This window comes from Colias croceus, chromosome 15 (assembly GCF_905220415.1).
Source record: "Colias croceus chromosome 15, ilColCroc2.1".
NCBI lineage: Eukaryota > Metazoa > Arthropoda > Insecta > Lepidoptera > Pieridae > Colias > Colias croceus.
Window position 1 is genome coordinate 5843527 of NC_059551.1, and position 24610 is coordinate 5868136.

General features: G+C 35.6%; 1 protein-coding gene across 15 annotated transcripts; it reads right to left on the reverse strand.

The window, feature by feature from the left end:
* Positions 1–947: 947 nt before the first annotated feature.
* Positions 948–23726, reverse strand: LOC123697983 (zinc finger protein OZF-like). Of its 15 annotated transcripts, none has more exons than XM_045644561.1 (21): positions 23084–23726; positions 17390–17562; positions 16835–17036; positions 16603–16668; positions 16429–16518; positions 16135–16218; positions 13636–13780; positions 11955–12065; positions 11488–11598; positions 11245–11355; positions 10716–10799; positions 10002–10085; positions 9583–9753; positions 9145–9315; positions 8804–8974; positions 7934–8003; positions 7477–7638; positions 6627–6746; positions 6028–6137; positions 5748–5837; positions 948–5630 (listed from the first exon to the last, which is right to left on the reverse strand). In XM_045644561.1, exons 2-20 carry the CDS (start codon positions 17422–17424, stop codon positions 5764–5766), a joined length of 2172 nt encoding a protein of 723 aa, XP_045500517.1. In that variant the 5' UTR covers positions 17425–17562; positions 23084–23726; the 3' UTR covers positions 948–5630; positions 5748–5763. The 15 variants fall into 15 exon arrangements, with proteins under 15 accessions (XP_045500517.1, XP_045500516.1, XP_045500519.1 ...); XM_045644560.1 differs by having other exon boundaries at positions 17390–17565; XM_045644563.1 differs by lacking the exon at positions 11955–12065 and having other exon boundaries at positions 17390–17565.
* Positions 23727–24610: the final 884 nt, after the last annotated feature.

Here is a 24610-nt window from a genome sequence, read left to right on the forward strand (position 1 = left end):
AAATGGTCTAAAAAGAAAAGAGATCGCTTTTGTCGAACGATGTACTTTGAACGTTATCAAAAAAGATATAATGAAGATACATTTGTATTAGTCAATTATACGATAGTTCCTATTTACACAGATAAGAAAAACAAAAATATGCATTTTTAAATTTATATTTCTTGCTTTTGTATACTTAGATCATTACTTAATGGTCTAAGTTTGTATACTTCTGAATAAATTTGATATCTCTAGCCTTCCGCACGCTCTGTCTAAAACCTAATGAATTATATACCAAAACCTCAAGACTTAATCTAGGAGGGACAAAATGAACAATCTTCTGATGATAAGTGTAATATTCAAGACCAGATCTAAATATAATACCTATATCAAACTGGATATTTTCGAGGATTCTTTTTGATAAAAATTGTCATGATAAAAAAATCACGAAGTTACTTCTAATTTTCACACTTTTATGATTGCTCCTTGACATGGTAGTACATAACTATGATGATTTTTTTTTCATAAACAATTATATTAAAACATTTGCAAGAGCTTTGTCAAAGCATTTTGTGTAATTACCTAGTTTAGTTTTGGTTATATCGCGATACAACACTTTGGCTTTCATTTTTTCTCGTGATAAAACCAAACGTTTTATCGTGATACAGCCAAAACTAAAAGTAATTACACAAAATGCTTCGACATAGCTGTGTATTATTCTGGGTCTTCTGCTACCTACATACCAAATTTAATTGTAGTATTGTTAGGTATTGTTAGTACCAGGTTCAGTAGTATTGGCGTGAAAGAGTAACATCCATTCATACTCATAAACTTTCGCATTTATAATATGTCATCCACGTCAGTTTCAAATTAACAATTATGAAATTTAACATATCGAGCAAGGTGTCTCAATTACTAATAATCTTTATACTTAAACTAAGGGAGAGGTGGTGAAAGAAAACAAGAAATTTAGCCACAAATATCATGGCACGTTTATTTTTCTCCACTACATGGCGACTTCTAAAAGAATCGTGACTTGTTATTTTGCATTCATATAATTTTTCTTTTTTATTAGAGCTCGACAAGTAGAGCACTATCGAATAATTTTACAATGTATACTTTCCATAAAATTAAATAAACTCTGTATTTATTTTGATCTCAATATAAATCACTATGAAATGAAAAATTTAAAAATCGCTTTGTTAGTTCGCTAATTATATTGATTGATGATACTAATAATAATAAAGAGTACATTTAAAAAATCACATTAAAGCATATACATAATGCTGACTACACAAGGGCCCTTACAGCCTCTTTACAATACACATGGTATACTCTCAAAGCATCAACGACAAATAATATAAAGAATATAATAGAAAGAACAACTTAGGTATATCATAATTGTTGATAACACATAAAATGTATTCCGTATTAACAAATCAGTCTCAACTGGCAAAAACATAAAAAAACAGTCAATTTAGAACAAATAATTAAGTATCAAAAATACTACATACAAAAAGTATGAGAAGACTGACATATTATATAATTAAAATTACATTTTAAGTGTTACCATTGACTCGATAATAATTATAAACTTTAATTTATCACAATATCAGACTATAAAGAAACAAAATATAAGAATAAAATATAGAAGTAAAGGAGGCTGTAAAGGTGACGATCACGTGCAATGTAATACAATACACCACAGTTAACAAATCTAACTTATTCCATAAAATATAACTAGCCTAAAAATTTTAACAATAAAAAGAAAAACAGTTGCAGTTAAAAATATTGGTCAATAAACTCTGTAGAGCTATAACTAAATGACCGTAGCAAAAAATCATCATGCCATGATGTTTGTTATTGAATTTTAATAAAATAGGAATTAAAAGTATGTAAAACACTCCAAAACTTTATTTTTGGCTTACAGCCGATATAATTTGTTATACAACTATAAATAGTACAAAATCAGTGACTTAGAAATAGCTCTCAGTATATAAAAAAAAAGTTAAAATCCTTAGGCTGTACTCTCGTATGATTATGATGTAAGCAACGCAATATGTTGACAAAGCGGAAGTACGCATAAATCTAACGATACAATAGAACTAAATATTTATGTACCTTAGTCATATGATTATACAAGGCTCACTGTTATTTGCTCATAAAACTAGCACATTCAAATGATCCTAAATTATGATAAACGAATCCCTCATCGATAGAACGGGAAGAGTTATTTCCATTCATCATACATTTCTTTCAATCAAAGATCATACACTGTTGAATTATATATTTATTGTGAGAACAACCGCAGGATGAGAGATTAATTTTTCAAAATTATAGGTCTGTTAGGCGACCGGGGCCACCACGACTAGTACACTGCCTCGACAACGGATATAGGTATACATTTACCATCAACGGCTAAGATATGTACGTTTTCTTAACAAAATTTTTAGAGATATACAAAGAAACTGGTTGGTCCAACACCACAACCGCTCCGATGTTAACAAAACAAATAACAAACCAATAAAATTTTGACAATTTTTTTTCAATGAGTATTCTTGTTTCCAATGTTGTGGATCCTTAACTCAGTCTTTTCTACGGTTGGAAAAATAAGTAGAAATAGAGGAAGTATAACTACGATTTTTAGACGATTACGTAACTGAAAAATAGCTCGATTACTCTCTAATTTAGTAACTAACATCGTATTATTGTATGTAAAATAGTTGGGGCAGATGAGACGCACACACTTACGACCCGGTAAGAATCGTCTCCAAAAATATCTTTTAGGTCGTTTAAAATTTGTGCATCTGATCTGAAATTTCGATCCTAGTTACTTACGAAATATAGCTCTCCCCTTTCCATACACAAGGGTTGTAAATATAGAGATACACATCGTAACGTAGAAGGACCGCTCTCTATTTACTCCGCTCCCCGCACTCGGTCCGAACGGCGCTACGACGAATTAATGTAATAAAAAACAATCACTATAAAGACAAGAACAGAGTATAACAAAAATATATTACTAATTCTACAATAGAGGCGCCGTCCCCACCCAGTGGCGGCGAGCGGCCGACGATCATATACATTTATATACTTTACGTAACTAGTTCACTATGTTGGTGTTTCTATTCCATTCACAATAACTATGGATAACGCGACGCCCAGGAGCGGGACTCCTCGACGCAGACACTAAATATATATTATGTAGGTAAATAATAATCGATCTTACTCTTCTCAATGGTGATCACTAAAGTTGGTAGTTGATAGATTTACACTATCCGATAAATCGAACATCTAGTTTCTCTAAATAATACTGTTCTCAATGGCTTGGTAAAAAAAAACTTAATAAAAACGTTACTTTCGAAAAACACGGAAAAATATTTTAGATGTTACATCTATATTTATACTTTCACTTCCTGGGCAACTAAATGCATCCGTCTTGTTACTTTACTCTTAAAGTATCGTGTACATACATATTATTTATTTTTTATTTATAAATGATACTGAGATATTGGCCTATTTTCTCGTGTTTCACAATACAGAACTATCAAAATATAAAAAAATATTGAGGACTATCAAACAACATTCACATGTATGTATATATTTATTATTATTATGTATAGCTACGAGGAAATTTCAATTTTTAAATACGAAAGTATACTTCTGACCTAATATTCTATGATTACTTCCAATAATATAACTTCAGTTCGACCTATACTCGTAGAAAGAGTTCTACAAATGATAATATTTAAATTTCAATATAATTTTGATTCATCAATCCCACGTCATTCGAATAAATAAACCCTACCAATATTTACAATTTTGACCTTCAGCACATGGACACGCAACATGGAAATAAAATAATGTATACATATATATATATAAAAAAACAACAACACGAACTGAAAAACAAAACAACGTAAACATCATTCCGCAGTCGGTACATAACACTGTGAGAAGGTGAATACAGTATTCTATTTCCAACCTACCCTGACCGGCAAACTTAACTAAACTTACGTTCTACCACATCATTTACATAGAAATGGCACCAATCTATCTTTGATATCAATAATGGCAAACCGAAGGAACCCTCGCAGCGGACACGGGCCGCTCCGCGCTAACCGCTAACATCGTCTCAAGGTATTGGAAGACTACTGCGCTATACGACTATATTTTACACACTATTTATTCGAAAACTGTACCGAAAACAAGCTTCCCCTGCCGCCGATCGAACGAGAAAACAATTCGAGTGCAACAGAGTCGGGAGATCGACGCGAAACATAACGTGAACGGAACGGTGGAACGACTCACGTCGCCTAACTTCGCTAACTGCTAGAAGGCACAAGTTATAGTAAGAAGCTTCACAAAGAGACGCTCAGTATAGAGACGGCGCGTGACGCAGTTCCGCTCACTGCGTCTGTTCCGACACCGAACATGATTCTCCTATAAACGAAAATACTATTAAAAATATTGCCAATTTATGTTGCAACAGGCACTTCTCTGGATTACTCCAATAAAGACATATTAAAAGTTATTAATTTTGTGAAGCCTTTTTTATTATTGCCTCTTAGGACTCTGCATGTTAAATCGTTTTTTGTACTTGTACTTTATAATTATTATCTTCGTATGAAATTAGTTTCTTTATTTATTAAAGCGTTCGTACGGAATCACGAGGAGAGATTACACTAGAGTCCTTTCGTTTAGCGATCAGAGCGCTCGACCTCTCATCGGTAACAGTTCTATACAATTATCGATATACACAGACACATCTAAGTTAAAGCATCGCAATAAGATATTGTTATATTCACTACGTCTAATGAGAATGGGATGACGAGCGTGACGAATGTTCCAATTTAGAATTTCCGTTGGAGATTTACCATTCACCATTTCGAAAGATTACCACTAAGCAAATTAGAATATGAGATCAAAAATTTAGGCCTACATTCTATAACGATGAGAGTTTTAAGTAACGATTTATGAATGCCACCACGTCGATTAAAAATTGTGATGGTAGATATAAATCACAGATGTGGATTTTAATCACAATGCATACACATAGGCGGTACCGCTACCTGACTACTGACTACTAGGGCTGCCGACTACTTAATATACGGCGACAACTATTATAAACAGACTATAAATTCATCAAGTATGTATTATCATTTTATCACGGTACTATATCGGTGAAGGGTTTTAGAACCGCGCGAATTTTATTCGAAAATATTTTATCATTGTTATACTAAAATGTTCACAAGATATAAATCGAAACGTCAAATATGATTCCCTAGTGCCTTAGTACAAAATTTTCAATGGTGAATTTTAAATAATACGATTTCTATGTAAGTTTTAATTCACGTTGGCAGAGTCCGTTCGCGCGCTTCTAGAACCTTCCACTCGCACCGCGACGCAAGTAGCAGCCCTACTGACTAAACCCCGAGCCGTGTTCAGTCCGAGGGATCCTATTCCCACACAATTCACCTTACTGCGCATCACGGCCGACCAAATAAAAGTATGTATAAAATAAATAAATCAATATAAAATAATTTGATTCTGTGCATAAGTCCGCTGGCGACTCGCGTGGTAATTAGCTGCTCCTATTGACGGCTGCCTATTCTTTTATTGCACTCGGGCGGCCCAGCTTCAATCGAGCGCTGTAAACAAATAATCTTATCATTAAAATAAATTCAATTAAATTTTTATGATATGAAACAAAACAAACATTATGTTAAAGGTGTGATTAAAAATATTTACGTATTAAAAACGCTTACCTATATGATAAATGGATCAGTCCGCGAGTCGCATTCCCGAAGACATCTGCTGCGGCTGCGGAGTGGGGGTGTGCGACGGAGGGGGGGACGCTGCACAATATTTGTTATTATTATTTAATTTGTCACTATTACAATTTCACCGTTATAATTTTATTGTTTTGATGAAAAATTTTGACGTATTGCCTTTATAAATACAACTTTATTAAAACTACAATATATTTATCAGAGACAAAAGATTCGGAAATAAAAATTAACAAGTTATTATTGAGTTATAACTCACAAATAGAGGCAATGGACTGCGGCGACATGGCGGACATCTTGGTTTGCGTGTCGGTGAGCGACACCTGCGTGCCCTGCGACGTTAGGTAGCGGTTCACCATCGGCACGAAGCTGCAATCATATTATTTATTATTAACTAATACTTGTATTGTGATAGCATAGTTCTGTTAATTTCAAATGCTCTGGAATGAGAGTTTTTGTCATTTTAAGTTCACTTGTTTCTCGAAGTTACTAAATGTGTAATTTTTCCTGAAGTGAAACATAACATTATCTACATAAAGAGGAAAATTTTGTTTGTTTGTTTGATTGTAATGAATAGGCTCATAAACTACTGGACCGATTTTAAAAATTCTTTCACCATTCGAAAGCTACATTATCCATGAGTAATATAGGCTATATATTATCACGCTAAGACCAACAGGAGCGGAGCCACGCGGGTGAAACCGCGCGGCACAGCTAGTTAGTTATTTTTCACAAAAATGATTTTATTAAAATGTTCTTGAAATTATAGCAAAACGCGTCAAGACTTATAATGTGGCATTGTTCGGCACAACACGGCAGTAGCCACTATTTAAGTTCTAGTCTTAATATAAGTGTCACCTGAGATCGCAGACGCCGGGCGAGTCGTAGCTCGAGTTGTTGCCGCTGTTGACGTTGCTGATGACGCCGCTGTTCGCCGACACGTTGCTGTGGTTGTCGCGGTGCACGCGGTTGTGGTGGCTGCCGATACATATTGTTATTAATTTGAGCTTAAATATTATATGCGCGTAAGAGATAATGTTATAGGGATAGTTTGTTTAGGGAATCTTGATACACTCATAAATTAAGACAAAAGTTTGGAAAAACATCACATTAAAACCGGAAAGAATTTTTGAAGAAGAAGATTGTTGAAGTAGTGATATCTGCCGGATATTACAGATGTGCGAACTGCGCTATAGGGTATGTGTATCCGTCTCACCGTATGAGATAGCTGTCGCGCACGAAGGTCCGGCCGCACACGCTGCACTCGTAGCACGGGCCCGCCGCGTGCGTGCGGATGTGCAGCGCGAACTGCGCTATAGGGTATGTGTATCCGTCTCACCGTATGAGATAGCTGTCGCGCACGAAGGTCCGGCCGCACACGCTGCACTCGTAGCACGGGCCCGCCGCGTGCGTGCGGATGTGCAGCGCGAACTGCGCTATAGGGTATGTGTATCCGTCTCACCGTATGAGATAGCTGTCGCGCACGAAGGTCCGGCCGCACACGCTGCACTCGTAGCACGGGCCCGCCGCGTGCGTGCGGATGTGCAGCGCGAACTGCGCTATAGGGTATGTGTATCCGTCTCACCGTATGAGATAGCTGTCGCGCACGAAGGTCCGGCCGCACACGCTGCACTCGTAGCACGGGCCCGCCGCGTGCGTGCGGATGTGCAGCGCGAACTGCGCTATAGGGTATGTGTATCCGTCTCACCGTATGAGATAGCTGTCGCGCACGAAGGTCCGGCCGCACACGCTGCACTCGTAGCACGGGCCCGCCGCGTGCGTGCGGATGTGCAGCGCGAACTGCGACTTGGACGTGAACGTCATCGAGCAGCGCTCGCAGCTCAGCGGCTTGTCCGCCACGTGCGACCATCTGTGCGGGAGGAACGCGACGGTTTATCGGGAATATTTTACCATGGTTAGATTATGTACAATAAAAATATATTTCAAAATATTGCAAATATATTTATAGTGCCAATAGGAGATTGATTAATATTTAATTGTGATGTGTCAAAACTTAAAGTAATAAAAAGTTCAATAATATTAGTACATTGGGCAGAAAATTTACAACAAAGTGCTAAAGAATAGTTGATCGAAAATTAGTGTATTTTGTATTTCTAGTGTCAATGCGAATTAGTAGAACATTAAAAAAAACAATATTTTCTTACCTATGAGCCGTAACGTAACTCTTCACGGCAAATCTTTTTTGACAAATATCACAAGCGTAGGGGCGTTCCCCTGAAATTTCCATAAGTTATAAATTGGTTCAAAAATAAAAATTCTGACGATGCACAATGCAGATGCAATATACTCAATGAACGTTCAAGCACAAACAAAAGCAAATAATGTTATAAAGACGGCAAGATGCAATCAGACAGTATGATGCGATCTGAAATTAATGTACTCAAGCTAAGAAAAAATAATAACAAATAATATAATTGTGAAACTTAAGTGATGATGTAGCAGATGAAAATGAATTGGCGATATATTTTGTTGTCGGTGCCACATCATTGAGAACAAATTTAAGAATAATACCTGTTATCGCAATTTGCCGTCTTCTACGCCTGTTCCCAACGCGGTGAATGCCTTCACACATACATATTAATGCCAATTTTGTTTTGTTGTGAAGCAATCACCCGTCGAATACCCGCTCATAAAACTCGTAAGCTCAGACCAAAAGCATTTGTTGAAAACTTCATACAGACATGTTAGGTTGAACAAAGAATAGGATTGATTTTTAAAGCAAATGCTAATCGTCGAAATAGTTGCTACTACCACAAATCACGTGTTACAAATTTGCATTCAAACTCAAAGCCTCTCGAAGCCCTTTTACCTATCACAAATCACATTCAATTATTTCTAAAACAGCCAAAGGTAATGTAAGATCCGATTTACACTATCTATTCGTTTGAAGACCATTAATTAACATTACAAAACTCAGGTATTGTGACCTCTTTAGTTAAAGGAATCGAGAGCGGTACTGTAAACGAACGGATAGTGTAGATTAGGGCTTACAGTACAGAACTCGTTTTCCATACCGGTATGAATGCGCTTGTGAATGTTGAGGGTGGATTTCTGCGTGAAGCGTTTGTAACAGACATCGCACTCGAAGGGTCGCTCGCCTGTGTGCGTGCGCATGTGTATTTCCAGGTACGGCTTGCAAGTGAACGCCGCCGGGCACTCCATACACTGATACGGCCGCCCTTGCACTACCCACCATACAAGTTAGTATTATCTTCGTCGCGAGTGACATTTAACAACAATAGTACTCACGAAAAATTATTAATCCTGACATGTGGCACCGACAACTTCTCTACATAGTAAAGATGATTAAAATATGATTAAAAAACAACCGAGTATAATTTATGGTCAAACTCACCCGTGTGCGTTCTTTTGTGTATATTAAGTGTAGATTTTTGCGCGAATCTCTTGAGGCAAACGTCGCACTGGTATGGCCGCTCGCCCGTGTGCGTGCGGTTGTGTATCTCGAGGTACTGCTTGCAGGTGAAGGCGGCGGGGCACTGCAGGCACTGGAAGGGCCGGCCCTGCACTGTAAGACGAACACGTCAACATGGATTCGCGCACGACGGGAGTGCATCGGCGCGGGCGGAAGCGCACCAAAGATTTCATCACTGTTTAATATGTGTATGTACAATGTTATGAAGTTCACGAAAGGTTCTAAGTTAATGTAAAGAGCGATAATTCCGCGGAGCCTCGCTTCCGCCCGCCCCGACGCCCCCGATGCCTCCGTAAGCGCGCACACAAGTGACCAAGCCCCGGGCGCCCCGCCCGAGCCGCGCCTCGCCTCGCAACGTACCTGAGTGCGTCCGCTTGTGTATGTTCAGACTCGACTTCTGCGTGAAGCGCTTCAGGCAGATGTCGCACTGATACGGCCGCTCGCCCGTGTGCGTCCGCGTGTGAATCTCCAGGTATTGCTTGCAGGTGAAGGCCGCGGGACACGACAGGCACTGGAACGGTCTGCCCTGGACTGGTGCCCAACACATATATTATAGCAGCGGCGAGCCCGCAAGGACGCTAGCCGCCCTCGCCCTACGGAGGTCGCGGCGCGGACTGGTCGCCGCTCGCCGCTAACTCCGCTCCAAATCTTTATTACAAGGCTATCGGACCGGGACCGGGGCGCTCGGACGCGCCGAAAAGCGATTTGGAGGAGAGAATGAAAGTGAACGGAGAGAGGCTGGGGGCGGGGGTCCAGTCCGGCCCGCGACTGACACCCACCTGTGTGCGTCCGTCTATGGATATTGAGGCTGGACTTCTGCGTGAAGCGCTTCAGACAGGCGTCGCACTGATAGGGCCGCTCGCCTGTATGCGTGCGCATGTGAATGTCCAGGTAGGGGCGGCGGGCGAACGCCGCCGGGCAAAGCCCGCACGTGTAAGGGCGCCCTTGCACTGCGCCCAGTGCACACACAAAAGCGAGTAACGCACGTCGCCTACGCTTTACGGCACGTGTGCCTTGACCGCTCGCCCCCAGCCAATCTCGATCGTAATGACGCGTACGAAAAACGATTATATTTAAAAAAAAAATCGGACCCCAATTTTGAATTTAACAGTTTAAACGCGTCTGCGTCTCGACGGCGATTGCATTACCGCTTTTGTGATAGAATTAATATTTATGAAGAAATAATGAAATCAATAATGACAAGACTAACGAGATGATTTGTCTGCTGGGCTACGATGACTGGATTAGATATCGAAGGATCTGGGGGATCGGCGAGTGCAGAAGTACGTAAAAGCGCGCTTTATAATGAGTTAACAGATAACGAGATGTTAGTTAAGCAACGAGATGAAAGCTATTGAAAAAAGTGCATAAATTAACGGGTTAGGCAACGGAAAACAGGAAAAAAGCATGACGCTAAATGAAGTGGGTGCGTGACGTTTAAGTTGCGTATCGTACCGAAAGAATTACTATAAATGTAGTAGTGGGCTACTAACCCGTATGTATTTTTTCGTGCAAATTGAGCGCGCACTTCTGCGTGAAGGACTTGAGGCAGACGGTGCACTGGAAGGGCCGCTCGCCTGCGCCGCCGCGGGGGGACAGAGAAACAAAACAAAATGGACGATGGACAAATAATTTTACTCAACGTATATACCAATATGCCACTTATCTGCAAAACTACCATGAGGGAATTTTAAGGTGTTATTTGTCCATCAGAATTTCTCTCCTACGGTAACTTAAAAAGAAAATTTCACAACGTTCACATGCTATTTACGGTTTGTGAATAGTTTTTGAGCGCGCACCTGTATCGAATATCAAAAATAAAACTTTAAAAAATCACGTGCCTTACTTATCGAAAAACACTTCCAAATCGCTAATCTTTTGAACAAACTGAGGAATTTCGGGAGCCCTTAAAACTATTCACAAAGAAGGCGTCAAAGCCACAACGATAAGAACTTGAAATTGAGACCCGTTAAGATTGTGACTTAGATACCTAATCAAGTTATAATATATCAAGGGACCCACCGGTATGGATACGTTTATGAGTACCAAGGCTGGACTTCTGCGTGAACCGCTTGTCACAGATGTCGCATTGATAGGGGCGCACTTTGTTGATCAGCGATTGGATGTGCTCCTCTAGAAATAGCAACAAAATTCAGCTACAATAACGATCTCGCTGAACACGTCTGCGTTTAACTGCCTAATGACGTGAATTCTAAATATAGATAATTCAATGTCTACTAAAGGATTTTAGGGCAAAATGCCTACCCGTGTGTATCTTTCCGTGTCGGCCCAGGCTGGACTTCTGAGTGAAGCGCATAAAACAGATGTGGCACTGGTACGGCCGCACTTTCTCTAACAGGGCTCGTCTGTGCTCCTCTATAAGGTATACGAGTATCGATATAGCATTTTATACCCTGTCTCATATTTCAATTCTAACCTAACCTAACAAGTTAAATTCATACTCAATCACACATCAGGGGGAGGTAAGAATACGGACAGTATAAGACCGCGCTGCCTCAAATGTCGACACGCACAAGTTGATATAACTTTACGTTTAACGCATATAAAACGACGATTTTGCTAAGTGGTAAAATAATATTTGCTGTTGACAAAATAAAATATACCTACGAATAATAAGAGTTAAACTAAAAGGCGAGTTGGGTCTTTATATTTATAAAACAAAGGGCGTAGTAAGGAGAGTAAGCACAGGGCGGTGCAAGAAAAGAACCCACCCGTGTGTATTTTCTTGTGCCGGTTGAGGCTGGAACTCTGCGTGAAGCGCATCTGACAGAGCTCACACTTGTAGGGCCGCTCCTTCACCATCAATGCGCGAATGTGCTCATCTAAAAGCCACATTCCACGAACTTATCTCGGAAATTATGATCCAAGCCACGTTAAGAACACACAGTGGATCGAAACGAATCCAATGTGCGTTCTGTACCTCCCCCTGTTAACCTCACAGGAATACTTTCACGCCCTGATCGTATTTAACATAATACACGACTCAAAAACTATTCACATTTGTATGGTAAGTGTGTACAACTTTCGTGTACGCGATCTGTGAGTCGCACCAGTGTCGTAATGTAATTATCATAGACATGTTGTATAGCAACTTCTATAAGAATAAAATGTTTAAAACACATATTATTTTTATTTTGGATGTTTAAAAAGCTTGTCCAGAGGCCGAAAGCAGATTAAGAGTAAATTTATACAACCTAAAATTTTGCACTAAAACGCCAGATAACTTCTAAATAATTTCATATTTCATCTATTAATTTAGCAACCCGAAATTCCATACTGAAGTCTGAATAGTGCAATAATACATTGTAAATATAATGATACGTGCAAATAACTAAAATTTACGCGAAGTATTTAAAGGGCTTATGTTAGCAAAATAAAACAGAATCAGCAAATAAAGTACTACACACATTTCTACACACTACTATGTACTACACAAAACATACATAGAAAAAATAAAATAATCAAGAACGCGAAAACAGGAGGAGGTTTGACTTGATCGAATATATAAACCAATTTAATTAATATTAATTCAGCAATCCCCTCATGGTACTCATGACTAATTTTAAAGTATGAAAACGTAACTTCCATAAAAATAACCTATACAGATCTGCAGATGGTGGAACTTTTATAGTACAGCCCGAAATTCCAATTAAAATCTTTATATTTTATGTTACGGAAATTACATTTGAAGTTTTGATTACACCTACTTTCTTGTAAAAAAAAATATACCGACTAGTTGATACGGTAAATAATAATTAGATATTATGTTGCATTTATAACCACAAAAATCGGAATATATGTACATGAAAAAATCTGGTACTTCAAAATCTAGCAGACATGTCGTAGGTATATACCCGAATCTTTGTTTGAAATAAAAATTAAACACATTTATTCATTGATTGAAATATTTACATCTATAACGCTTTGAGAATTGATCCATTTAGTCTACAATATTTTCGTAAGCATGTTATAAAAAAAATATCATTATATACAACTCGTTCCTCAAAAACGATATCTTTCTTTTTTCTTTTCAATTTATAGCAATTTATTGCTTTAATGTGGATCAGTTCTCAAAATACTAGCATCTTTTTTCCAACAACAAGTTACTCAACGTTGTAAACAAACTTAACATCACATCTTTATGAAGCTAAAAGTCTCTGTATTTTTAATGTTATACTAAATTCTAAAAATGTAATTAAAATAAGCTTTACAGTACTTATTTACATAATAAAAACCCTTAAAAAAACCATAACTATTCCGTAGAATATTCTATTCAGTTCGCACCAAAATGTTACAAACTTTTTTTCAAAGCTGTCAATGTCAAGTTTGTTTACGGCCAGTCTACACGGTACACGCTGTACGCCGCGGTGCGGACGGTGCGGACACACTCACCGGTGTGGACGCGTTTGTGCGTGTTGAGGCTCGACTTCTGCGTGAAGCGCTTGAGGCAGAGGTCGCACTGGAACGGCCGCTCGCCCGTGTGCGTGCGCATGTGCACCTCCAGGTACGGCTTGCGGCAGAACGCCGCGTCGCATACCTGCACGTGTTGTTATTTTTATTGCTGCTTTTGTTGGTCACATCATATTTTGTTACATAGTACATTTCATTATTTTAATAGTTACAATCCATAGTTATATGACCTATTGTAAATAATTTTAAAGCTGTATATGCAATATAAGAATGGTCATTGATGACATTTTAATTTTTAAAGCACATCACAAAATATAATATAAAAAAAAACTACCTATAACCATTGAGATAATATTAATATGGAGTCGATACCGCCTACATCACATATGTTCCGCTCAACATACGTCATCTGGCGTAACTGCACTCAGTCGCTTGCTCCGCTCATTGGCGCGAACGTCACGCTCATTTTTTATTTGTTTTAAAGTGAAACGCATCAAATATGTCTACGTGTGTGTTACGATATTGCACAAATAATACAAAGAATACGGAAAAGTGCAAAGGAATAACTTTTCATCAGTAAGTAATTAGATAATAATTTTTAAAACTTAGTTAGAGCAAAATTTTTGGCGGGCGACATTTTGTCATAGATTAAAAATTTAAGATATGACATTGGGAATGAAATAAGTGTTGTTAGTAATATTTGCTGGCGTATATTTTTATAGTATAAAATAATAATTTTACATATTTAGAAAAGCATAGACTGGTTGTTAATTGAAAAAAGGTGAAATCATGAAATATGAAAATCAATTACTCAATCACCAATTTTTTTTGTTAATTGATTTTAATCAAGTTTTTAATTGATATTGTATAAGCTACTGACTTGAACGTATAATTGAATTATTATTTATTTATCTGCACTAATATTATAAAGAGGAAAACTTTGTTTGTTTGTTTGATTGTAATTAATAGGCTCATAAACTACTGGACCGATTTTGATGAAAGGAGAATGCCCATTTTTGGTACTGGTTTTTCTCATGCATCAAGACAACAATACTATTAAAAAAAAATCTCGGCAATTTAGAGGCCTTCTTACCATCGGAAAATATATTTTGAACAGGGAATGTTTTGTAAAATCTAATAAGACATGTAATTGTTTAGATCCATTATTATAGATTAATTAGTGTCCATTACAGGTTACCACGGTAACCAAGCGGTAACTTATTACATTTACTATGGTAAATAGCTAAATGTATTAATATCGATTATTGTTTTCATTGAATTATAAAAAAAAATCAATTAACATAAAATCACTCTTTAAGGTATTGTTTATACACTGTAGGTTGTTTTAACAAAGATAGTGAAGTAAAATAATATAAATATGTATATATAAAAAAAAAATTATTATGACATAGCTTGGTAGGTAACCAGTTATTTCTTATTTGTTTCTTTCTTCGAATATGTAGTGAAAAAATGATTCAAACAACAACAACAACAACAACATAAACCGAATTACATAAACCGAATAAAAACTCAATTGGCATTTTTTAAGTATATATTTAGGTTTTCTTGAAATCCGTCCCGGAAGATTTCTGGTGCCTACCTACACTAGCCGATGAACAGATAGACTTTGTCTGAAAGCATAAGCTCTACGCATAGATTAAATAATATGTTAAGTAATCGAAAAATAACCTATGGACGATAAAATGTTACCTAAATCACACATAAACCTAACTAAATCGGGGTTATTTAAGTTTTGAGGTTATTTCACATTTTTCTCAATATCTTGAAAACCCCTGTTTTTATCACAAAAAAATCAATTGGTAAAAATCTTTTGAATATCGAAGAACCCTCCAAAACCACTCTGGCATTGACGCAACACTGTACTGTGGTCCATACTTTCATGGGCATTCTCCTTTGGCACAGACAATCTTAAGACCCTGAGAAAGAACATAGGCTACTTTTTATTGCGAAATATGTGCCACGGGCGAAGCCGGGGCGGACTGCTAGTTCAGAGATAAGTAATTAATATTTTTTCTATTCAAGGTTTCCATGTCTGGGCCGTGAAGAAAGGGAAAAATTATTTTTTTTCTAAAAAAGGCTCAATTTGTAAGGAATAAAACTTCCCTGACTGAACCTAAAACACGAAAAAAATTAAATTATTCCATATGACGTCACTATTTACTTATATGCCAGATATAGTTAGCCCCGCGTAGTAAAGTCAGTTTATACCTAAAATAAATATTAAGTAAGTACAAAGAAAATTTCAAGTCAACGTGCATGTAATCAGTGGCACCCAATAAAATAGACAGAATGAAACAAAGTGTCGCCGCTATAGCGGTGAGTCAGTGACATCGCATAATCTATGACTGTCTAGCCGTCATTCGCGCGCCCCGCGCCGCCGCGCTTGGCGCACAGATTTTGTTCGTGATGTCTGCTCCATATTCATATTATCTCAATGCCTATAACATTGAATATGTTTACCGTGCATTGAAATGGTTTGTTGCCCGAGTGTAGTTTCATGTGTACATAATATGAAGATGCAGATGATAAAACTTTGCCACACACCTAGAAAAAATACACCATTTATAAAATTTAATTTACAAAATGATACTGGACACTCAAAATAAAAGAAGGTTCAGTTTTATACTAAATCGCTGCTTGACGATATTTATTTATAGATAAATTTTATCTTAAGCGAATTTGAGATAATGATTATTAAATTCGTAAGATATCGTATTATGTATTTATCTAAATAAACAAAACATTGAAAATTACTTTGCAAGCTTGAGGTTTAGATCTTGGAACTCCTTGGCCATTTGTAACCTCCATCTTAGTCTGTACGGAACCCATATCAACGCCCATACCCTGTAAAAGAAATAGGGAATAGATATCGACAATCAATTAAAAAAAACTTATTTGGAGTAGGTAGAGATATTGAAAGAAAAGTACCTGAGAGCATTGGCGCCCATCCATATCCATTTCAACGCCCTCATCGTCCATACCTTTGAAACTTAACTGTAAAAAAATAAGATTTGTTAACAACCAAAAAAATAATGTAATATAGTAGAACTTTAATGACTTGTATATTTCCAAACTAAAAAAAGATAATAATATAAAATTGACATCGATTGAAATGATGATGATACTATTTCTATAAGTTGGCGCTCATATCACCACTCACATTATCTACATCATCATCCTGTTGCATGTCTTGTTGGTGCTGATCCAGCAGCTCCTGTTGGTGTACTTGGTGTTGTACTATGAGGCTATCCTTCGAGTCCTCTTGGGGGTGATGTTGGTTCATGTTAATTATGCCATGGTTTGAATCGGAACGGACTATTGTCGGGGGTCCTGTGTTCACGTGGGAGTGTGATGTGTAAAAACTGCAAAGATTAATATGAATTTGTGTACATATATACTTTTCTAGATTACAAATATGTATTTGTTTTAATAAATCATAATATTATGTATTATGGCAAGATAGAAGTCAGGCCAAGATTTTATTCAGATTAGATACATGTTCAAATAGCATTTATTTATTATTTTGGACATGCCAACGTATTTCTTGTGGCCTTATAGATTGTCTCTTTTTTTAATAGGTACTCTTTTCCCGCCTAATTAAACATGTCACTCGATTTTCATTACAATAGTACAATGAGTGTTGCCTTTGATGCAGAGCTGTTGTTTGGTGTGTAATGCATATTACATTTGTCACATATCGATTTATAGGACATACCTCATAGGTTCAGCTTTAATCTGCTGCTCGAACATGGAGATTGTGGCGAGTAGGTCGCCGGGGGGCGGCACGGGGACCCCCACGCCCCGCGCCACTCCCCCGACGCCCACGCCCCAGTGTGCCGGGAAACTAATGGCGGACGTCGCTGTCTCCCATCATCGACACCCTACCACCTGCTGGATTTCGATATCATTAGCTATTTTCCACACTCGTCTATGAAACTACGCGTAGACGGATGCATCGTGATTGAATATGTTTACCTATTTATCTGAACTTGCACACTCAAGCTGTAGATAATGTAGGTACCTAATAAAATGATATCAAGCCACGGGTATACAAAAACTGACTTGTATTGAAGTAGGTAGCCTTTGCCTTTTGCCAATTTACGAGGGAAATATCTTTCAGGGAATAATATGATAAATATTGTCTGGCTAACGAAAGATGAGACTGGAAAAAGGCGGCAAATTCAAAAAATCAACATATGGCAACTTAGGTTATAGTTGGAAATATAGTTTTAATACTTTTATTTATTATTTTCTCTTACGAGCAAAAAAAAACAACAAACTCTTCATCTTTTTAATATTGATTTATGTAATATAGTAGTTAAGTGATACAGACAGACAAAAAAGAACACCGAATAAAAGCAAGAAAAAACACAATAAAAATACAATTAAAGTTTGTTTAATCAATATAATCATATTAAATCTAAAAATTCAACCGTGAATGAATAGTAAGAATCACTATCATTATCTCTGACTCTTATTATGAACTCTTCCATTTCTGCAGTTATTCCATCTCGTTTTTTATACTATCTTCAACACGAATAACATGGTCCGGTCATAGAAGAAATCTCGTCAAGATACCTACTGATTTTGTGTCTTTAAACATTTTGAACGAAACAGATCATTCAATTTTTTTTATTGTTGCTTGAATAGTTTATAACTGGACTATTGGTATCATCCATGTTACCTGCAAAATAATAAATATTAAACAATGCAATCAAAATGAATAGTATCAAAATATCAAAGTCACACTTAACAATGCATTGAGATATTTCACGTAAACACTCTTGTTTTTCCTTGAAAACTACATCTCTTTTAACTTGTTTCTTTTCAAATTTACTAATCATAGTAAAAAGAACCTTTTTTAAGTCGCTTTTCAATGTTTTCGTCTCGTTTTCAATTAGAAATCACTAAAATTGCGGAAATAATTTTCACTTTGACACATCAACAACTCAGGTTTTATTGACAATTACGTAATTATAAGTGTTGCCATATAAATTTTCGAAATAAAAAGCCAGTCTCATCTTTCGTTAGCCAAACTCTATACATATTACGGTACCTACTATCGGTTCAGTAGTTATTTACGTGAAAGAATGACAAACATGCATCCCTATATCCAAACATTCGCGTTTATAATATTAGTAAGATACTCTCTGCGGTCCCTTGAAGATATGAAAACATCAAATTTATAAGCCTACGCAATCAAAACATGTAGGCTGTAGCCGTTTATGCTGCAAATTTTCGCATATTTCGACATTAGCAAGGGAATCAAAACCTACACTCAATTTTATTTCACAATTTTAAAAGCAGATAAATGAAAAATGGTTAAAAACATAAATTTTAAAGTTGCAACATAATAAAAAATAAGTTGGTTCGGAGCTCTCGGCTAGTATCTATGTACCTAATTTGTTCTCTTGGTCCACGAGTCCAACTCGCATTTGGCTGGTTTTTTTATAACAGCGATCCGATTTAAGTTTCACTTTATCACTTTTAATTAAAATTGTTTTTCCCAATCTGAACTTTCTTAGAAATTAAGAATATTAAATAATTTTCATAAATATTTTACTTAACTTAGATAACGGTAAGTCGAGCTTTAAACTAAGTCTACGACCTGAATTTAGTTATGGTTATTAAATTAAGTGTACGTGCTCTTGAGCTAAGCACATAATATGGCTAATTTACATTGCGAAATATAATACCTAAACTTCTTTCTTCGGGGCTTAATTATGGTATTGTTTTGGATTATGGTTGACTACTTGGCTACCATAACTTTTAATAACTATATTAGAAAGCGAAATTTTTTACGGTAGTCAAACCGTCGCGTCGCTAACAATAATGCGGCACTGTGTCGGAGTCCAGAGAGTCGGATTATAACCTGTGTTATAACGCTGCTTTTTACTGCTTACATACCTTCAAACGAATGTTTTCAAGGGGCTACACTGTTCGATATTCTCTAACTAGAAATTGTGAAAAAAAAATTGAAAAAGTAAAGGTGTTAAAGTTATTGTTTATTGTTAGTTATTGTTTTTGTGTTTTTGTTTTGTGTTTTTTGTTTTGTTACATTACAACACTACGTAAGCAAAATTGTTTGAAATTTCCCACAGTCAAGCTTTAAAAATAGGTGGGTAGGAGATTAGTTATGTTTCATAATAAATACTTATGATTTTGTACCTACATTTAAAATAATTAAAATAATGTCGAATCAAAAGCCACCCGCCAGCCTTAATAGAGGCGGGTTTAAACTTAGCATCAATGTAATCTTGCTCATATTATAAGTATTTCTTATTACTGTGGTAAACCCATAGAAATCTAAATAACAAAACACTAGAAGTCGTAAGCACGCGTGACCTTGTCGCCACTCAGGTGACTTCCAAGCCACCAGTGCGTTCGTCGCTATTCAGTTGCTCTCGAGACGTGCGTGTGTAAACATAGTGTGTTTCATCATTTCCCATTGCGGAAATTCATCCTGCTATACTAATAAAGGAATAACATTTCATCGGTAATTATTTTTTTAGAAATAATGCCACTTTTCCTTAAAATATTTTTTTTTCGAATTTGTATTTTTTTGTATTAAGCTGTCCAATAAAAGGCATAGTTTACTTGTGTGTACTGTTTAGATATCGGTTTATATGTGTTGATTTTGGCGACAGTGGTTTTCATACTAATTACCTATGACGTTATAACACTTCTATAGTGTCTTGTTATTTAGATTTTCAGCCCGGACACAAATATTGTACCTACTAGCGCGTTCCGCGGTGGCGGACACAGGGACATGACAGCCCTCCCCCCTCCCAAAGGCGTACTCATCAAATTGAAAAATATTTTAAAACTGTACAATTTTTTTTTGTGTCCTTATAATGTATTAAGTACACAATAGTCCAATAATTTAAGGACTCATAAATTAAACCATTATCTATTTCGATTTATATACAAAAAGAAAACTTTGGAGAAAGGTATCTTCATCTATTGTAGGTACGGCAATTAATTATTTTTATTAAGTAGGTACACACTATATTATAGAGTAATACAAACTAACTTGTACATAGTAGATTAATTTATTGAAAATAAAAACCGGTCAAGTGCGAGTCGGACTCGCGCACCGAGGGCTACAAAGTACAAATACATATTTATTATTTTTAAAATTATGCTTTTAGCAATTTTTCCTTTATCTATGCTACAAGTCCTTGCTTCGTACCAAATGCCAAGACGCTATAATAACAACAAAATAATAAAAATTCGAGCTTTAAGCAATGGTTGGCACAGCCATAAATTGGATGGGTCACCGATATTTTTTTTTAGTTGCTCTTTACTTTATTTGTACGAAACCCTTAGTGCGCAAGTCCGACTTACGCTTAACCGATTTTTTATTTTATATGTAGGGTAGTAACAATATTATATCTATATTTTTTTTTCTTTCAAGGAATTAGGGGGCCCTAACATATTGGAGCCCTGGGCATATGAATAAAATATTCAGTTAAGAGAAATGGTGAAGATCTGTTGGAAATCACAATGAATTAGACAACTACATATACATTTTAAAAGTGTACCTGCTACCTTCCACTTATGTCGATTTTTTATATTTCCTATCAGAAATAATTCCAATACATAAGAAACATACCAGTAATCCATAAAGTTATAAATCTTATTAGAAAAAGTCATTTCAGAAGTTCCCAACTTAAACATACAATTTTATAAGTGGTATTCCAAATGAAACTACTGAATCTCCGTAACCCCCTCCACTAAAGCAATAAAGGGGATTGCTTTATGAAATACAAGATAATTTGTTTTGGATAGATAGGAAGATAAAAATGTATATAAATAAAGAATGAATGAATGAAAATCAGTACACAATTTTAGAAGTAAGACACACAACACACAATTTTAAGAAGTAATTAATTTAAGAAGTATGTCTGTGTAAAATGTAAATGATAACCATACAAACAAAAATTTCACCTATGCTGATGTAGTATTATACAGGCACCATAATATTATATAAGAAGCAAAAACCCTTATACTTAATTTATAAAAAATAAAAAAACTTGTTACAATGTAACTGTATGAGAATACTAATTTTTATTTTTATTGTTGCAGCGGCAATAGTCATCAAGCATGTTTGTTTCTTTTTCTAATATAATTATGTATAAGCAAATTTTGAATAAAGACGATTTTTGTACACAAGTGAAGTAAATTGTTAATATGGCAGTTGAGAATACTGGAATCTAATTCGCTGTTTCTACTTTCTACTTATAAGAATGACTTTTATTATTTACCTGCCTGAATATACTTAATGAAATTAAATAATAAATCAATATTCAATATCTATACAAATTATCTTATTATTGGTATCTTAAAAGGCAATAACAAAATAAAACAATAGGAAAATTTTGTGATGATTATCAATAATTTATTTATAAACAAAAAGGAACACAATATTTCTCTTATACTAAAGTGTATACAAAGCATGCCAACTTTAAACAAAAAAAAAAATATATATATAAATAATAAAAGAAAAGTAACTAATTGTTAACAGATATTTTGAAAACATAATATTGCAGACGACTTAAAGTTTAACAGAAGCATAAAACACAGAACAAATGGTATATTAATGTTAATTATGTTATTGAATGTATATTTAAAAAAAAATACGTTTTTTTATCAAAAGGAGATTTTTTATTAATTTTTTAAATTGCACAAGTTAATGTATCATAGGGCATTGACTGGCAACAACTTGATGTATGACAACTTTATGCGCACTAATGTAATGTTTATATGAATTAAATATGTGCATAGACTGTAAAATATATGCACATACATATTACCTATCTTTTATGTTTTCATAAACATAGTGAAAATACATTTTATAAACATTTTATTTTTAGATGGTTAACTTATTAAAGAAAATCAATTTCATATTCATGTTCTTTACTTTTGCAAAAATTATCACAAAGCTCTAAACGTCTCCACCCAACTCCCCCCGCCATCAATAAAATGGCCAATTCGTTATTGAATTTTGTTCGCAACTTTTAAGTGTAGGTAGAGGCTGCGCGACGCCGGTTGTTATGCACTAGTAATTAATGACCACCACAATCATAATGTAAACAATAACGTCTCTATATATTCTAATTTATCATTAGTATAGAAAGTTATGTCATATCTCAAACCTAAAAATATAATATGAAGCGGTTTGTATTAGGTATAACAATTCGGCGGTTTGGACAATGTAAACACAAACACCGTTCTAAATCACTGTAAAAAGACAACGTGAGAACTAGCGGAAATTTTCGATAGTGAGAGTATAAAATAAGAATTAAGTTTATCGACTAATTAAACCTTTTAAACACTTATTGTAAGTTAAGTTTTATTACACTTATAATCTATCGTTATGATATAACAAAACTCAGAATCTACTCACATAAGTGAAGGAACGCCTAACAAAAGTAGCGTGTGCGGAAACACATAAATTAGAGCACTAATTACACAATTTCGATAAGATTGGCCATTCGAATTATGTTTTTCTTAGCCACCGACATAAAATGGCTGCTACCTCATTGTTCTGCGCGTTCGTTCGTGCGCATAGAAGCCGTGAACGCTTGGGGACGACTTCTCCGCCAATTAAAATTGTGGCGCGAAATTTAAGGCATTGTTAATGGCCATGACTTATGATAATTTGCAATAATAATAAGTCTCATTAATTACATATTTCAATGCATAGGTAGAATAACACAAATACTGTGAGTAATATGACAATGAAAACAGGAACATAGAATCCAAGATCATAAACGTGATCATCCGGTAAGCTATTATTATGCTTGTTAATCTTAAAAGTAATTCTTTGCTTATGCCGGATTCCTTCTAAATGCTGATTATATTGATTTGCCGAGTTAGTGAAGATATTACAAGATGAGCAGTGATATCTCTTGAATTTAATTGACTTTATAGGTTTGTCACTTTCTTTTTCGTACATTTTAGTATTAATACGAGAGTTTTGGTAATATCAATTATTATTAAGTAGTAACTTAATAACTGTACAAATAAATTGCCACCTCTGCTGCACTTTGTTTTTTTTTTGTTCAATTTTGAACTACCGTCAATTATTGGAAAATAAAAATGTAGTTTTACTACGTTAGTAAATAGGTATCCACTAGTAGGCATTCTGTGTTTTTACGTAGGTACAAAAAGTGTAATGTAATTTTAATTTATTCAGTGTTAGTGATGTATCGTTTTGTTTCACTGATTACAATAAAATATTTATACAAGTGATAGGCAAGTTATAAATAAATAGATTCTTATTTCTTACTTACTTATCTACCTAGAAAATTGTACCTAATTGTAATTCTTATAAGATTTTTATAAACCAGTATCCTCTGGAGAAAAAATTACCCAAACGAATAACTAGGTACCTAACTAGTAGTTAACTACCTAGATATATATTATGTGTTGCGTAGCTACAGATGTTTACGTATGAATTCTTAGTTGGTGTTTCCCGCCTGCGAGTTTGAATCACGTCTTCACTTTCATAAATCGTCCCCACTCCACAAATCCCATCCATTCACTTACAAAATTGCTTCTCCAACATGTGCCATCACTTCCATAAACGACGTATTAGATGAATACCTACGTCACAGAAATGTGTTATTTGAATTTAACATTTATTGGTTAGATATTACCTAATATATATTAAATATTAATTGGGTTATTTGCATATGTTATTTTAAATTATAATGCACGCGAATAAAGCCGCATTATATTATACTAGAGGTCCGCCCCCGCTTCGCCCGTGGTACATATTTCGCAATAAAAGATAGCCTATGTCCTTTCTCGGGTATCAAAATATCTCCATACTTACCAAATTTCATGCAAATTGGTTCAGTAGTTTAGGCGTGATTGAGTAACAGACAGACAGAGTTACTTTCGCATTTATAATATTAGTATGGATGTA

Excerpts from the sequence above, each read along its gene's own strand:
- LOC123697983 (XM_045644561.1), bottom strand. The coding sequence starts at position 17,424 with ATGTTCGAGCAGCAGATTAAAGCTGAACCTATGAG. Across the intron at positions 16,219-16,428 it reads CTAAACCTCAAGCTTGCAAA|GTGTGTGGCAAAGTTTTATC; the intron begins GTAATTTTCAAT and ends TATTTTTTCTAG. Across the intron at positions 11,356-11,487 it reads ACACGGAAAGATACACACGG|AGGAGCACATCCAATCGCTG; the intron begins GTAGGCATTTTG and ends TGCTATTTCTAG.